The sequence below is a fragment of the Cololabis saira genome, chromosome 1, assembly GCF_033807715.1.
Source record: "Cololabis saira isolate AMF1-May2022 chromosome 1, fColSai1.1, whole genome shotgun sequence".
In the NCBI taxonomy this organism is placed as follows: Eukaryota; Metazoa; Chordata; class Actinopteri; order Beloniformes; family Belonidae; genus Cololabis; species Cololabis saira.
The window spans coordinates 34,740,585-34,757,203 of NC_084587.1; the positions used below are offsets into that span (position 1 = coordinate 34,740,585).

At 41.6% G+C, this 16,619-nt stretch overlaps 1 protein-coding gene across 4 annotated transcripts in view; it reads left to right on the plus strand.

The window, feature by feature from the left end:
* The window catches only part of crebbpa (CREB binding protein a), a 76,749-nt gene extending 62,002 nt beyond the window's left edge, over window positions 1-14,747 (plus strand). For all 4 annotated transcript variants that reach the window (XM_061721359.1, XM_061721367.1, XM_061721388.1 and 1 more), the window contains 13 exons: window positions 162-250; window positions 1,076-1,156; window positions 1,609-1,665; window positions 2,293-2,370; window positions 2,454-2,521; window positions 4,134-4,284; window positions 4,724-4,870; window positions 4,975-5,088; window positions 5,185-5,350; window positions 7,688-7,855; window positions 8,126-8,287; window positions 9,015-9,296; window positions 10,717-14,747. In XM_061721359.1, coding sequence (XP_061577343.1) covers window positions 162-250; window positions 1,076-1,156; window positions 1,609-1,665; window positions 2,293-2,370; window positions 2,454-2,521; window positions 4,134-4,284; window positions 4,724-4,870; window positions 4,975-5,088; window positions 5,185-5,350; window positions 7,688-7,855; window positions 8,126-8,287; window positions 9,015-9,296; window positions 10,717-13,065 — 3,912 coding nt within the window. In that variant the 3' untranslated portion in view covers window positions 13,066-14,747. The remainder of the gene's footprint in view (window positions 1-161; window positions 251-1,075; window positions 1,157-1,608; window positions 1,666-2,292; window positions 2,371-2,453; window positions 2,522-4,133; window positions 4,285-4,723; window positions 4,871-4,974; window positions 5,089-5,184; window positions 5,351-7,687; window positions 7,856-8,125; window positions 8,288-9,014; window positions 9,297-10,716) is intronic.
* Window positions 14,748-16,619: the final 1,872 nt, after the last annotated feature.

Here is a 16,619-nt window from a genome sequence, read left to right on the forward strand (position 1 = left end):
TGCTAACATTGTCAAGCACTCACTGGAAAAATAGAAGAAAATTTTTTTCTTTCTTTTTCTTTTTTTTTTTTAATCATAGCTTTCAATTCTAATTGATTTCCTTGGTTTTGATAGAAAAGGCTGTTTGAATAGAGCTTTGTTCCTCTCACTTCTGTCTACAGTACGAGTTCTCCCCTCAAACCCTCTGTTGCTATGGCAAGCAGCTCTGCACCATACCTACTGGAGGCACATACTACAGTTACCAGAACAGGTATCAGTGGGCAAATTTGTGTCTTTCAAGTTTATTTTTCCCTCATGATTTACGATGAGCAGTTGTAGTTAATTAAATATTTTAGAGGATACTTTAATCTTGGTCAGGTTCAGATTGAAAGGTCCGTCTCCCTCTCCTAGAACATCAGCAAATAATTAAAATAAATGTTTCCACAACATTTGTCTACCAGGGTGCCAACATTCTGCATAAACTGTCTTTAAAGACCTTAATCCCCAAAGGTCATGAAACACTTGAGGGGCAAAAAAACAGTTTGTCAATGCTTATTAAGGCCCCGAGGGATTTCAGCGTAACTGTCCCGTGTCTTTACGACAAAAGTACAAAAAATAATTATTTATTGTAAGCTAAAAACATTCTTCTGTCATTACTTTTCACAAATGAGTTGTAGCACATCATTGCTTTATACCGTGTTTCTTTGCTCCCCCTGCTGTTTGCTCTGTGAAACTGCAGCCCCCTTCTTTTCTTTTCTTTTTTTTCTCCCACACTTTGGCAAGGCACTTGAAGAGTGCAGCAGCAGTAGTAGCAAAGACAGCATGAGGCACTTGCAGCACAGTCCATTTACACTCTCGGTGGGAGCTCAGTGGTACGCTGACCCCTGTGATCTCCTTCTGAACAATGATAATATGCTTTAGTTTGTCCACAGTTGAAACGGGCAGTCGTAAAGCTAGCAGCTTAGAAGCACATATTGCGTTATTACCCACTTATCCCTGGGTTTTGAAAAGGGAAATAACCCAAGATTTGCTGTTATCTGTTTTGTAGCTACAGAGGTATTGAATGTGTTTTCTGATAGAATGTGTTTTCTCATAGATATCATTTCTGTGAGAAATGCTTCAATGAGATCCAGGGGGAGAGTGTAACGTTGGGAGATGATCCTGCACAGCCACAGACGTAAGTACACTGGATGCTTATATAATAATAAACGGAAGCACTGCGCACTCGGAGGCATTTAAATTTGACTTCTAGTCCTCTTTTCCCTTCTGGAGTTTAAGTTAATTTTGATTCAGAAAGCATAGCCCCATTTAAACGACCAGGTTAACTCCACAAAAGAAGAGACTTCACTTTGGTACCGTCATTCCTGAATCTGTTGGAAATACATTATTGATTGACTATTGTATGTATGTACTTCAAAGAATTATCTCAGGTGAAACATTGACAATATGTTCAGCTAGTAAATGCAAGATTGTATCATGTTGCCTGTTTGCTAAGTTAAAGAAAAATATTTGCTATCTATTTTATGTTTTCCCCCGAAGATTCAAATTCAAATTTGCATATTAATAATAATAATAATTTTACTACTTCCTCTCCCTCCCGGCTCTCTCACCCCTCATCCAATATTTCAGGATGATATCGAAAGACCAATTTGAGCGCAAGAAGAATGATGTACTTGATCCTGAACCGTAAGTATCACCTGTTCCACAAGTTAGTTTTATTCATTATAGGGTGTCATTTGACTTTTGACCATGTGTTCCTGATCACACAAACCCCAAATATCTCTGCTTCTGCCAAATTGTGATGTTTCTGTTTTTCTCTTGCTGTTTCCAGATTGGATATTAAATCTCGGGTGCTCTCTGAACATTTTTTTAGTGAAGTTTTAGTACACCTCATCAGTACACCTACTCTGTCAGTTTGTCTGGTTTTTCAAGTTTTAATCTCAAAACAGGCCTTATCTTTTTTTTTTTTATATATATATATATATAATGGCAGTGGCTGTTTTCACCTTGAACTTTCCACCTCCTACAAAGGCGCTCTTGTATTGGCAGGCTTACAAGAGTGTAACAAGGAGAGAAACATTGACCTGAATGGCGATATCTGTGTTGCTTGCAGCTTAAGCAGTTAAGATATCAACATTCAAACAAATGATGGCCATTGGTGGCATAAAATTGAGCCAATGCGTTGTTTTTGCAGTGGTGTGTGATTGGCATGAAAGCCCTCAGCCTGCATTAACATAGATTTAGATATACAGAAGAAATAATTTAGATATACAGTAGACATTTCTATAATAATCTTGGTTTTTGTTCCCTCAGATTTGTTGAATGTAAAGATTGTGGGCGGAAGATGCACCAGATATGCGTTTTACACTACGATGTTATTTGGCCGTCTGGGTGAGATGTTAATTTATATTTAAAAAATAATGATAATAAAGGTAATAGCAGGCAATCTAACCTTTATTTCTCTCTCCGTTTAGATTCATCTGTGATAACTGCCTGAAGAAGAGTGCAAAAACACGGAAGGAAAACAAGTTCTCTGCTAAAAGTTAGTCCTTTTCTCTGTATTTCTCATTTCCAGGGCCTTTGATCAACATTTCATGTTTCTGCTGTTTTAAAATAACCAAATATTTAAATGAGGAGTCACAACATCAACCCTTGAGGGTTGTGGTGAAGAGCTTGGGGGGTGAACAAGGTTTTCATTACATGGAGTTTGTCATCATGAGATTTGCGCTGGTACAGAATCAACACGAGGAGGGAGATGCTTATAGAACCAATGTCATACACACAATCCCTCACAAAAAATACAGTCGCTATTTGGAAGCTGTACATTTAGCTGTTTAGTAGGAGAATGTTCTGGCTTTGCAATATATGCCTCAAAAATGGGAGGAGGACAAAATTGTTGTCAGTATTTTTAGCCACACCACATAGACGAGAAAAATTTGCATTTCTAAAACAAATTCCTTAGTGCAAGTGCTGAGATGCTAATGAGTCTACAGTTACAGTTCCTGACTTACAGGCTTTAACAAGCCATTGTATATGTCACGCAAGGTCCCAACAAGAGAGCTGAGGGCGAAAAAAAGGATCATAAAACCAAAAAGTTACACGTTGGTAAATCAAGGAAGATGTCAACCCATCAGAGCAGACAGTTCAAACAAAATTTTGCAAATAGAAAATGCACAATACACCGAATGGAATCAATAAAAGCACGTGCCGAAACAGTAGCAACGCATCAGTAGTAGATAGGTTTACAATGGGCTGAAGAAAAGCAGCCATGGGCAATAGATGTGATATTCAATGATGAAACCCTGATGTGTTTTAGGAAAGGAGATGAAGCCAGAACTATTGTTGGGTGCAGACCCAATGAAAAGAATAAAGATGAGTGATTTTGAAGAAAATGAGCACTGTTAACACTTTAATACAGCTGCTGCTGTGTGTGTGTGTGTCTGTGTCTGTGTCTGTCTGTGTCTGTCTGTCTGTCTGTCTGTCTGGTTGGTTGGTTGGTTGGTTGGTTGGTTGGTTGGTTACGGTACGGTACGGTACGGTACGGTACGGGGAACTCAACCGTGAATTTACAGGTCTGCATTGAATTTTTTGGACACTTATTTCATCAGTTGAGATTTCATGATGCTGTCTAACAGTTCGTCCTGCCTCAGTGCAAGCTGCATTAAAGCAGAGCATAAAAACTTGAACATTTTAATTAAAATTTATTTTGAAAATGTACAGTAAAGCTTGAAAAGGAGGTCCATGAGAAGGTTTCATGCTGGGAGGCTAATCTGCTATCTGCTGTAAGAGAAAATTGGAATCTGATTGATTTAAAAACGGTTTATTTTTCTAAAGTCCAGGTCTTAGAATTAAAATCTTCATAAATTGAATAATTTTTTTTTTTATTAAATTTTTTTCCATCTGGAAGCAATGCCTTTAATTACTGTTTTTTTTTTTTTTATTATTCTTTTTAGTGTTTCAGCCTAGAGTCAAGCCACGGATCTATTGTCTTACAGGCTCACGTCCCACTGATTTTTATTTATTTTTTCCACCCCCACCCCCCCAACTTCACAGCTATTGGTGTATTTAAAATCTTAATGAAACCTCCTATTTTGAGCTAGAACATTACGGGTATAAAATGTTAAAAATATGTTTCTTGTGCTTTTTCACTGCAGGACTGCAGTCAACGCGACTGGGAATGCATATAGAGGACCGTGTGAATAAGTACTTGAAGAGACAGAACCATCCAGAGGCCGGCGAAGTGTTTGTACGAGTGGTGGCGAGCTCCGACAAAACGGTGGAGGTCAAACAAGGCATGAAAGCCAGGTAAAATCACCTGCGACCTTCTTCTTCGTCTTCCGTAAAGACTTTATATCGACTGAGAGAACTGATGGAACCTGAATGTTGCAGGAGAGGAATTGTGCATCATCCCTCAGATTTTTACACTTACATATTGTTTCAACGCATTAGATGAAGGTTTGCCACAGTGGTGACATCTTTAATTTGAGTTCAAGTGTTTCATTATGCTCTTGAGTTTGCAAAACCTGACAAACACAGAGACTTCTTGGGCAGCATGACTTGTTTTTCTAGAAGGTTTTTGAGTCACAAAATGTGAGGTAAACGTGAATAAACATGTAATTTACAGTATTTTATTTGTAAAACATTTAGCTGGTAATGACACAAATACCAGGTTAAAACAACGTTTTAACTTTTCCATCTGACAGTACTGTTGAAACAGTTTTATATGTAATTCTTCTTTTTTCAGGTTTGTGGACACGGGTGAAATGTCTGAGACCTTTCCCTACAGAACCAAAGCACTTTTTGCATTTGAGGAGATTGACGGCGTTGACGTTTGCTTCTTTGGCATGCACGTACAGGAGTATGGGTCTGAAAGCCCATTTCCAAACACTAGGTGTGTTAGTTGAGCCAATGAATGATTTTAATACAAATATGTAAATATAGAAAATGCTCTCTTATTTCTGAAACTGACAATGTTCCTTGTCTCAACCCATGCAGGCGGGTGTACATATCATACCTTGACAGTATTCACTTCTTCAGACCTCGGGTTCTACGAACAGCGGTGTACCATGAGATACTAATCGGCTATCTTGAATATGTCAAAAAACTGGGGTAAGCTTTACCTTTTTTACTATTTTTCTTCACCTATTGAAAGTTTCCAGAAGTAGCCGACAGATGGCTTGACTGGTGGTGTGCGCGGCTCTGCAGGTACGCCCAGGGCCACATCTGGGCGTGTCCACCCAGTGAAGGAGACGACTACATCTTCCACTGCCATCCTCCCGACCAGAAGATCCCAAAGCCCAAGAGACTGCAGGAGTGGTACAGGAAGATGCTGGACAAGGCTTTTGCTGAGAGGATCCTGCATGACTACAAGGTAACCTGGAACATTTCTATGTGCCAGCAGTGACGACAATGCCATTTAACGTTTTTTTTTTTTTTATAACTTTTTATTTTTTCCTTTTTCACAAATAACAGAACATTTCCCCCTACACAGACAATCAAAACGTGCATATTAGGTCAACATTAATACAGACAGCAAGATTACTTATTAAGACAATTCCCCTTCTTTTACTACAACCCATTTCTATCAGTATCCAAATACAACACAACATCTCCCCATTTTGGTCAAAAGTGTCCATTTTCATTTGTAGCCTTGCGGTCATCTGTTCCATGATGTAAACCTGCTTCAGTCTCTGCTTCCACTGTGTTACTGTCGGTGATTTACTGTCCTTCCAATTCACAGTAATCATTTTCTTGGCAATGAGTAACAAAATCTGCAGTATATATCTCTGTTCTGCGTTATATGTTTCCTTTGCCACAGCTCCCAACAAGTACACTATAGGATCAGAGGAACATTTACCTTGACAATATTTTTCATTTCTGCTTTGACATTTTTCCAAAAACTTGAATTATTGGACAATCCCAAAAGATATGTGCGTAATCCCCAATTCCTCCACAATTCCTCTAACACATTTCAATGAAAGGTGTCTTGACAAATTTTATTTTTATTTATTTTATTAGTTTGCACACAATAAAATTAACACTTGCAATCAAAATAGTAAAACAAATGTGACAGGAGAGGTCAAAAAGCCAACAGGCTTATGCAACGGACCTCCCCTCAATTTAGGAAGTAAAACAGTAATTACAAAAAATCAAAAAACAAAAACAACAAGACGAAGATTATAAACAAAAACAAAGAAGGTTTGACTACATAGTTACAGATCATCAACACACACAAAAAAAAAACAAAAAAAAAAACAAAGAAAACTTGACATTTTTTAAATGTGAATTAAATGAGATGATAAATTTCTTTTAAAAATCTCTAGAGAAGCAGAGCTTTTGATAATGTGAGATTTGGAGTTCCATATCTGTACACCGCGATATCTGAGGGAAAACTGGCCGTGTTTAGTTTTATAAAAAGGAAAATGAAAATCATTAACCTGTCTAGTATTATATGAATGTATTTGAGAATTATTATTTTTTTTTTTTTTAAATAGATTTTTATTGATTTTTATCAAAATGAAATAGACATTGAACAACAAACAAGTGCTCTCTGCAATCACAAAGGTATCAAAACAGGAAGGAAAACATACCACCATCCAAAAAAAAAAAAAAAAAAAAAAGATTACTCAAGGTAGGATAGTCAAAAAAAAAGGATAAGAAACTAACAATCAAATAAAAACCCTGCATCCCCACAACCCCCAGAGACACTCCTCCAGTCCTACCGCCTCCCCAGCTACCGCCTCAGTCATCTACCCGCATACTGTGCCAACTGCCACCTATGTACAGTAGAAGTATATTAAAATTATAAAAATAATAATAATAATAAAAATAATACAGTACATAGAACAAAGTGGATGAAGTTAATGAAAATAAAAGCAGATAAACAAATAAATAACATACATAATTAAACTTCAAAATTCCTAAATGAATGACATCGATAAAACCATCAGTAGGACAAAAATATAAATGTATAAATACATAAGTTAAATAATTAGACTAATTTAGAACAAAACAAAACGATACAGCGAGGGAGGGGTCTAGAGACAGGTGATAGCAGTAGGTAGGCACATTATATGCTCACAGGTCACCTAGTGGGAATATTCCAGTCCAAGGCATATCTCCCCTTATTTACAATGTCCCGGAGGAGCGGAGGTAGGTACCTCAGCAGGGCCGACCATGTTCTTTCAAACCAACTATCATCCCCTTTCATTCGCGCAGAAAGTCTTTCTAAGGGTAAAACCTTATATGCTTCTTGGTACCATTGTGTAACTGTCGGGGGCTTCTCACTTATCCACTGCTTTAAAATGCATCTCCTAGCCAGAAACAGAAGTTTGTCACAAAGTTTGAAATGAGATCTACTCAGAGACAATGTTTTCGAAGGCAGACCCAATATGAAGAGGCCTGAATCCTTTGTTACTTTAAGCGAGAAAATTTGTATTTGAGAATTATAAGTGAAAAAATTACTAAACGATAGTGGTAAAGAAAAAGGCAAAAACATATGTTTGTATAAAAACACACATATCTGATGAATATTTATGTCATATACTGATAGAAGTTTGAGTTTTCTGAACAAAGGAGTAGAGGGTTCCGTAGAGTTAGAAAAAGTTGCAAACAAAGAAATATTCTCCATTTAACATTTTAAGTAGATATTTTTATCATTATTTACATTTTGAAATAATTTTCTATATATTTTCCATCTTTCTCTCAGGACATTTTCAAACAAGCGACCGAGGATCGACTGACCACCGCCAGTGAGCTGCCGTACTTTGAAGGCGACTTCTGGCCTAACGTTTTAGAGGAGAGCATCAAGGAACTGGAGCAGGAGGAGGAGGAGAGGAAGAAAGAGGAGAACACGGCTGCCTCTGAAACTCCTGAGGTATCAGTGTTTTACTTTGTTTTGGTGATGAGTTAATATGAAGTTACAACTCCTCCATTGGAATTTGGGAAGGTTTTTACACTAGTGTTATGTTACTTGTTCAATTCTAGGGTTTTGGTTTAAAAAATATATAAATAAATAAAATAAAGCAACTATAGAAGTATGGGCGGTTTAAAATGTTCAACAGGCCTAACGTTATCAAACCTGAAAACGCATACTATTGAGTAATTGTAGCAGTAAGGTGATTGTAATGTGTGTTATAATCCTCAGGGGACGCCTAGTGACAGCAAAAATGCTAAGAAAAAGAACAACAAGAAGGCCAACAAAAACAAGAGCAGCGTGAGCCGAGCCAATAAGAAGAAGCCTGGAATGCCGAATGTAGCTAATGACTTGTCCCAGAAACTCTACGCCACCATGGAGAAGCACAAAGAGGTCCGATTTGTTTCTTGTTTTTCTTAAAACATTTTGTGAGGCTGCAAACTGTTGACAGCAACATGCGTTTTGTGGATGTGTGAGTGTTAAAAGGTTCAGTATTAGGAAATAACTGATTAAACTTTGGGTCCCGAAGACATGGGCTAAATAGAAAAGTACACATATACAAATAAAACATTTGACACAATTGAAGTATTTCAGTTTTATGTCTTTTAAGTTTATACTGTTCATTCAAAAATGTCTGTTTTGCGTATTTTCCATTTTGGGATTTTGTTTATATTCCCATTCATTAGAAATAATCATTGCTTAGCCAGAAACTTACCTAAGCTTCTAGCTAAGCAAGTACGTTTTGAGAAACTATTTAATATGACCGGAAGTCATGGAGATGAAGATCTACACATACATACTGTCTAACAAGAAGGTACTTCAGGAGAGTAAGACCTCCTAAATCACTTTTTCTCAGGTGTTGCAATTGCATCCTTCGCTTTGTTACTCCTGAGAAAATGAATTTGCTTAAAACTGCAACCAAGCCAGAGCATTTTCTCCTATATTAGAAATGTTGGGCGCAGCCTTTCGATTCTGCAGCACTGACACCACCTTGTGGACACTAAGTCTGCCTCTAAAAGATAACTTGATGCCATGATGTTTTACTTTACCAAAAGATGGGTTTTGGACCGTCTGTTTGCCTCCTCCTTTTTCCTCCTCTAACGTGTTTTCTCGGCTTTAGGTGTTCTTTGTGATCCACCTTCATTCTGCACCCATGGTCAACACGCTGCCGCCCATTGCTGATCCCGACCCCATGATCTCCTGTGACCTGATGGACGGCCGCGACGCCTTCCTGACTCTGGCAAGGGACAAACACTGGGAGTTCAGCTCCCTCAGGAGGTGTAAGTGGAGTTCCATGTGCATGCTGGTTGAGTTGCACAACCAGGGACAGGATCGCTTTGTTTACACTTGCAATGAGTGTAAGCACCATGTGGAGACGCGCTGGCACTGCACTGTGTGTGAGGTGAGTTACAAACTGTTTGTAACTGGAAATTATGTTTTAATTCATAAATCGTGGGAAGTGATATATGGACCTAAATCGATGTAGTGACCAGAAAACTTGATTTTATTGCACTTTTGATATACACGAATCCGGCGACCGGTTTGTGTGTGCCTCCATCTTGCGGCGGCGCCATTGCTGCGGTGGCAGGTGTCAATCTGCCACCGCAGCGCTGTTATTGTAACCTGACGCTCTACAGCATCATTATAGCTGGATTGATGATGTTAGACAGTGGCCTTCCATAAATAATGAAGGTATCTTAAATTAATGCTGATGTTAATTTATAAATAATGATTTGTTTGAGCGATAAGCAGGAAAGAATAGAGGAATAGGGAGATAAGGGAGTGTATGATTAAACACTGTAATATAGCATACGTTACGTGTGACGTTAGCAGCGCGAAATGTAATCATTATGGAAAGGCTACGTGATTAAAAAAAACAACAATAACACCTGTTTATGTTTTGTTTTATTTTAGGTATCCAAGAATATTTTATTGATCGCCTGGCGTCCGATGACCAAAAAAAACGCAATAACAGGTCTCTAATTGAAGGGCAGAACTATCTCAGCTCCGGATGATACAGAATACATACATACATAACCCCAATCTGCAGATAAAACTAGTTTGTTGAGGAAAAAATATCAACTGTATTTGTAGCTGCAGAAGAAAAAAATAATCTCACGAGGAAAAGAAAAATATTGCTCACGCCTCGGAGCCTCTTCAACATAATATAGCGGTGAAAAAAAAGAAAAGAGAAGTAAGAGTAATAAAAAAGATGTACTGTATGTTGTATTATTATACAAATTTATTGAAACACATGGCGAGTCAAACATCTACCAAAGCAGCTGCCAAACACTAAACAAGGTAGTAAGACGTGGGTTGTGCAGAACTGCGGCAGTAAATCCTCATCGGAGCTCCATTCTTTAGTAGTGATTTCATATGAACCCAAACCGTTAATAATCATTATTTTCTCCATATACCGCTCCCTGGCTTCCTTGTTTAAGGTATCCAGGTAAATTCCAGTTCCTTTCCAGCAGTTTAACATTTTTTTTTTGCGTTCCGTCTGTTCACTTGGTGAAACAGAAAAGTAGTTTTGAAAGTCCGTCCCGTCTTCATTCACTATCAAAACAAATGCACGTGACGGGACAGGAGTGTTCCGATGATACAAATACATTAAGAGAGCCTGGCAGGGAGCGGAGTAATAGATCCATGGGAAGGGAGCATGGATCTATACGTATATGTCTATGGGAGCGGAGGAGCGGAGCCGCCACCGCAGTAATGGCGGCCGCTCGACTTCCGGGTTTTGCTGGATTCGTGTATAGACAATGCTGTGGTTGGGCTCCTGTTGATTACTGTGCCTCATCTTTTTTTCTTCTTTTTCTCAGGACTTTGATCTTTGCATTAATTGCTACAACGCGAAGGGCCACGAGCACCAGATGGTGAAGTGGGGTCTTGGCCTGGATGACGACAACAACAGCCAGAGTGGAGAGGCTTCCAAGAGCCCGCAGGAGAGTCGGCGTTTAAGTATTCAGCGATGCATTCAGTCCCTGGTACACGCCTGTCAGTGTCGCAATGCAAACTGCTCTCTGCCGTCCTGCCAGAAGATGAAGAGAGTGGTGCAGCACACCAAGGGCTGCAAGCGCAAAACCAACGGCGGCTGCCCCGTGTGCAAGCAGCTCATTGCTCTCTGTTGTTACCACGCAAAGCACTGTCAGGAGAACAAGTGTCCTGTCCCGTTCTGCCTGAACATCAAACAAAAGCTTCGGCAGCAGCAGCTGCAGCACCGGCTCCAGCAGGCCCAGTTAATGCGGAGAAGAATGGCTAGCATGCAAGGCAGGACCATGCCGCTGCCATCTCCACCAGCCTCGGCCACCCCCAGCACTCCCACCTCCCACACGCAGCCCAACACTCCTCAAACGCCCCAGCAGCCGCTTTCTAACCAGCCACAGACCCCCAATTCAGCCGGCGTCATGTCCCCCTCGTTCCCCAACGCTCCACGCTCCGGCCAAGCTCAGGCCCCCGTCTCTCAGGGCAAACCTGGACCCCAGGCCTCCCCTCTACACCAGCAGCAGTCCCCGCTCCCCCAGACGCCCCTGCCGCCCAAGCCGCTGCAGCAGCAGCCTCCGCCCGCTGCGGTCAAGATGGCCCACCACATCGAGATGATGGCACAGGCTCAACAGAACCAACAGAACTACCGGGTCAATATGAACGGCTTGCCCATGAACCAGCAGCAACCACAGCAGCGCATGACTGGCCCAGTGCAGCAGAACATGCAGATGGTGCAAGGGCCTCGTGGGCCGCAGGTCATGCAGCCCGGCATGGTCCCGGGACAATGGGCCGGACCTGCAGGGCCCATGCAGGCGGCTCAGACTCAACAACCGGGGCTGGTTCCGGGCGGGACGCCGCAGCAGGCCATGACCATGCAGCGGGCCATGATGGCACAAGGCCAGCAGGCTCAACAGGGCCAGAGGATGCTCATACCACAACAGCCCGGTGCCCGGCCACAAACCCCACAGAGACCCGGCACCATCCCCCCCAACGCTCTGCAGGACCTTCTACGCACGCTCAAGTCTCCCAGCTCCCCGCAACAGCAGCAACAAGTTCTCAACATCCTCAAATCCAACCCTCAGCTGATGGCCGCTTTCATCAAACAGCGAACGGCAAAGTATCACGCAAACCAGCCGCAGCAGCAGCAGCAGCAGCAGCCACAGGCAGCTCAGCAACAACAGCGCGGCATGCCAAACATGCAGACCATGGCTATGCCAGCCGGGCCGGTGCAGAGGCCGGGGATGCCCCAGCAGCAGCCCCAGCAACCTCCTGTGCAGGGTATGGCTCAATTAGGGGCTCCAGGCCAGCTGATGAACGCAGCACACAACACCAACCCCCAGATCCAGGAGCTCTACCGTCGGCAGCTCTTAAGACAACAACAGCAGCAGCAGCAGCAGCAGCAGCAGCAGCAGCAGCAGCAGCAGCAGCAGCAGCAGGGAGTGATGTCTCAAGGCCATCCAGGGCAGTTCCCTGCTCAGCCACAGGGGACAGCAACTACATACTCCCAGCTCCGCATGCAGCAGCAGCAGCAGCAGCAGCAGCAGCAGCAGCAGCAGCAGCAGCAAATAGCCATGCAGGCCGGGGCAGCAGCAGCAGGAGGACCTATGGGTCAGCTCCCATCAATAGCTCAGATGACTCAGCCTGGCATGGGGATGGACTCCACACAGAACTTAATGCACCAGCGGCTGCTCCAGCAGCAGCAGCAGCAGCTTCCCCAGCAGCAGCAGGCCGTCCTCAAGCAGCAAATGGGCTCCTCCAGCCAGCCGAGCCCCATGAGCCCTCAGACCCACCTGCTGGCCGGCCAGGCCCAGGGCGCAGCGTGCCTTCCGGGCCAGCCAGCGTTAGCCAGCGGCCTCAGCAACCAAGTCCGCTCCCCCGCGCCAGTCCAGTCTCCCTGTCCGCCCTCGCAGCAGCAGCCACAGCCACCACATTCCAGCCCGTCACCGCAGGTTCAGAACCAACCCCAACCTTCGCCGCAGCATCCGCCTCTCCCCCACTCGGGCTCCCCCCGCCCGGGCCTGGGCGGCCCGCTGCAGTCCATGGAGCAGGGACACTTGGGTACAGCAGAACAAAGCGCCATGCTGCCGCAGCTCAACACGCCCAACAGAGCCGGGCTGAGCAACGACTTGGGGATGGGGGGAGATGCTACGGGGGACACTCTGGAGAAGTTTGTGGAGAGATTGTAGCATTTTTACTGGGAGCTCAAGAACTCATTCTCACTCCCAGGAAACATCCTCCCACTCCCGCTTCTCTCCCATTTCCCCTCAGACTTGATCCCATTAGGGGGATTTGTTTGTTCTTTCTAAAGTTAAGAACGGTTTTTTTGTACTGACATGTAAAAAGTTTCAACTGTTTCAACCGTCAAACTTTAAATTTGGTCATGGAAAAAAAAAAAAAACAGTCGACACTTCTATGGGGATGTAATTGTTTCCTAAACCCAAATGGCTGGGTGTTTCTTCCTTAAAAGGTTTAGGAATTTGAAAGTTGCTTCTTAAATAAGATTAAATCACAAAGAATATATTTTTGGTTGAGACCAAATGTGTTCAATACTCAGTTTATTTTTGGTTTGTTTTTGGTATAGTTTCATGCCTTTCTCTCTTTTTTTTCTTCCCCCTTTTTCAAGAAAATGTACAATTGCATTATATTATTCATATCTTTTTATTTTGTACCTTTGGAGAACAAATGTAATACATTTTTCTGTTAAACTTGTAAAATATATTGTCTGGAAATTGGGCCAGGTTTTCGTTCCCTTCTCAAGCTGTCATTCCTGGCATTTGTAATCTAGTGTTTGTACCATTACTGCAAGGCGATGCGTTTGTGCGATGCGTTCAGGCGATGCGATGGCTCCCCTCCCACTTGTGTGTATGAAGAGCACTCAGTTGTATCAAAGTAGGAAATGGTTTGCAACAGTGTGTATACACAGGCATGTATGCAGGCGCACATGAAGACACTGACACAGACGCTCGGTCACTAAGAGAAACGGCTCCAAGACGTTTCACATAGGCAAGTTTCTCAGCCTACATTTTCATTTGAAAAAAATCTGCTTAAATGGTGTAGAAAGTTGTTAATTTGACGTTAAAAAGAATTTTGTCATACTTTTATGTCATACAAATGTTGTAAAGTGTAAAGAGAGTGTGAGAAAGAGACCAGCCCCCTAAGCTGAGGAGGAATGATAACAGGTTGTTGGTAGGAAACATCTCCAATGAATGCCCAGTCTCCTAAATTTGACACTAAGTTGTGTTTTCAAGGGATGAAAGGCACATTTGGGATTCACCTGAAAAATACAATATCATCAGCCCTCATTCCTGTATCACAAAATTTGAATTAGGGGGATTTACTTTTTCTCCTATTGTAAATCGTTATTAAGCAAAATACTATAAATATAAGAGAGAGAGAATGAAATCACTGTACAAACTGGTAAAAGACTCATTTCTTACTTATATACCATATTGTTAAATAAACTGTGCAACAGAACTCCATTGGTCTGTTGACTGAATGAGGCATCACTCCTGTTGGTGTCTGTTCATTTGTTGCAGCTCTAGTTTCGTTCCCAGCAATGGTGGCTGAAAAAAGACAAAGTCAAAGTGATGGACTGTTCCTGTGTGTCTCGCATTAATTTCTCCAACTATGTGCAATTATTCCTTTTTCTGAATTTCTCCAGAAAGAGGAAGCTGAAGAGTTGAAGTTGATGTCACAGTTTGACATCTGGAATTTTCTGAATTTCAGAACAATCTAAAGAGCTGGATGGAAAAGTTGCTTGAGGATGTTTTTTTTTTTTTTTTTGTTTTGTTTTCTCAGCAGGGGATGTTGTGAGTCAAAGATTCTTTATTTGGTTTGTACAATAATAAAGATAAATATGAGCTTTGAATGTGAAGTTGAGGTCAAATGACTCCAGTATTGATGAGAAAACCCCAAACGGAGCCCTTCAATAACAAGTTTTTGGTAACATTTTTAGGTGTGACAGTTTCATGAAAGGTGGAATTTACACGATTCGCTCCCATCCTCCACTTCAAGTCGCAAGCTTTTGTAAAGACCTTTTAAAATTATTTTATAAATAAATGTGCCGAATTGCACGAGCTGAATCCCGGTTTCCAAGATTGCTGATTAAATGCTGCGTATAGGTTTTTGGGGGAATTCGTCACTTTGGTCAATGTCTGGGAATAAAAAATGTGTCAATCATCAAAAATCGTGAAGAGACCCGTTTCCCGTGAACAGGAATCTTCTGGAGCACAAGCGTCACTGCCTACCATCAGTTTTTTTCTGGATGTCAAGAACTGAAAGACTGTTAAAGAATGAAAAGAAGCCCACTGGAGCAAGATTCATGGTCATACGGGACAAAGACTAAATTGTAAAGAGTTAACACTGCATGTTCATGGAAGTAGCTTCATCGGGGCTCTTAGGCACGTGGAGGACGGGAATTAAATCATCAATTACTTAACAAAAAAAAAAAAAAAGAACCTCAAACGGCTCCGCAGCTGATATATAAACATCCTTGTTGGCTCTATGTAATTTAGAATGGCAGAGGAATAGAGAAATGAGGTTAATGTTAAAGGATGTCCTGTTCTCTTGGTGGGTGTTTACATTTTGAAATGGAGGTTACAGCCTTGTATTACCCACTTCTGAACTAATGCAAATGCAGGATGATGTGAAGTTGGGTGAAGAGAAAGACGAGGATGCTGAATAATTGAACCCTCATCAGAGTCTGTGATGTAATGGCTATAATGGTACCCTGCAGTTTAAATCACCTACTGTTCAAAATTCATATCCCAATCTAGTAAAAACTGCCTTAGGAACCCAACAGACCTGAATCCTCACTTCAGTGTACCCACCTGGCCGGAGCTTTGCTCACGGTGACCATGCTTTGATGAGTTCAGGGTCTGAGAGACCAACAGAGAGATTAATCCAGGGATATTTTCTGTGAAGACATGAAAGAGATACATAATCATATGAATAATAATGACGTATACGTACAAGAAGAGTAAAGAAAGCCTTGGGTAAAGGTCTCAGTGCATCGTGTGAGGTCCCTGATGGCAACATCTGAGCTACCTACTCCTACCTATAAACTTTCTTAAAAAGGTAAGTGTTTAGCCCTATTTTAAATCTCCTAATCCTAAAATTAAAGGTAGGAAAGGTACTTTGAACAATAAATGAGCTGGTTTCACAAGAGATGACCCTAATAGGTAAGTACTGCATTGTAACTCTGGCTTAAGTCTAACTTTTCTTTATTATGCCTTTGCACTGTAACTCATCTTTTCTTTAATTCTCTTTACTTCCATGGTTTGATTATGTAAAGCACCTTGAATGACTTTGTTGCTGAAATGTGCTGTACAAATAAACTTTCCTTGCCTAATAACTGAAGACTGCCCCCAATGAGGAGACTTGAGGAACCACATGTACGCCTGCAGTTGGGGAGCCAAGTCCTCTGTTGGGACAATATGAAAAACCGCAAGTTATTCAAGATAAGAACGACTGAGAGTTTCGTATGTGATTCAACAAGAAATCAAGGAAGAGAAGCTAAGATTTGAGAAATGTGATTACTCGCCCTCATCAGAAATCTTGCTGCAGGAATTTGGATCAACTAAAGGCTTACTAATTACTAATCAGGAATTGTTTGAAGTCTAATTTTCAAGTCACAAATGCATCGACTAGTTTTTCACACAACTGATCCAGGATTTTCCTTATTTTTATGGTCTTAGAGATTTGTTTTACATGTGATTTAAAGGAAAAATACTGGTGAAGA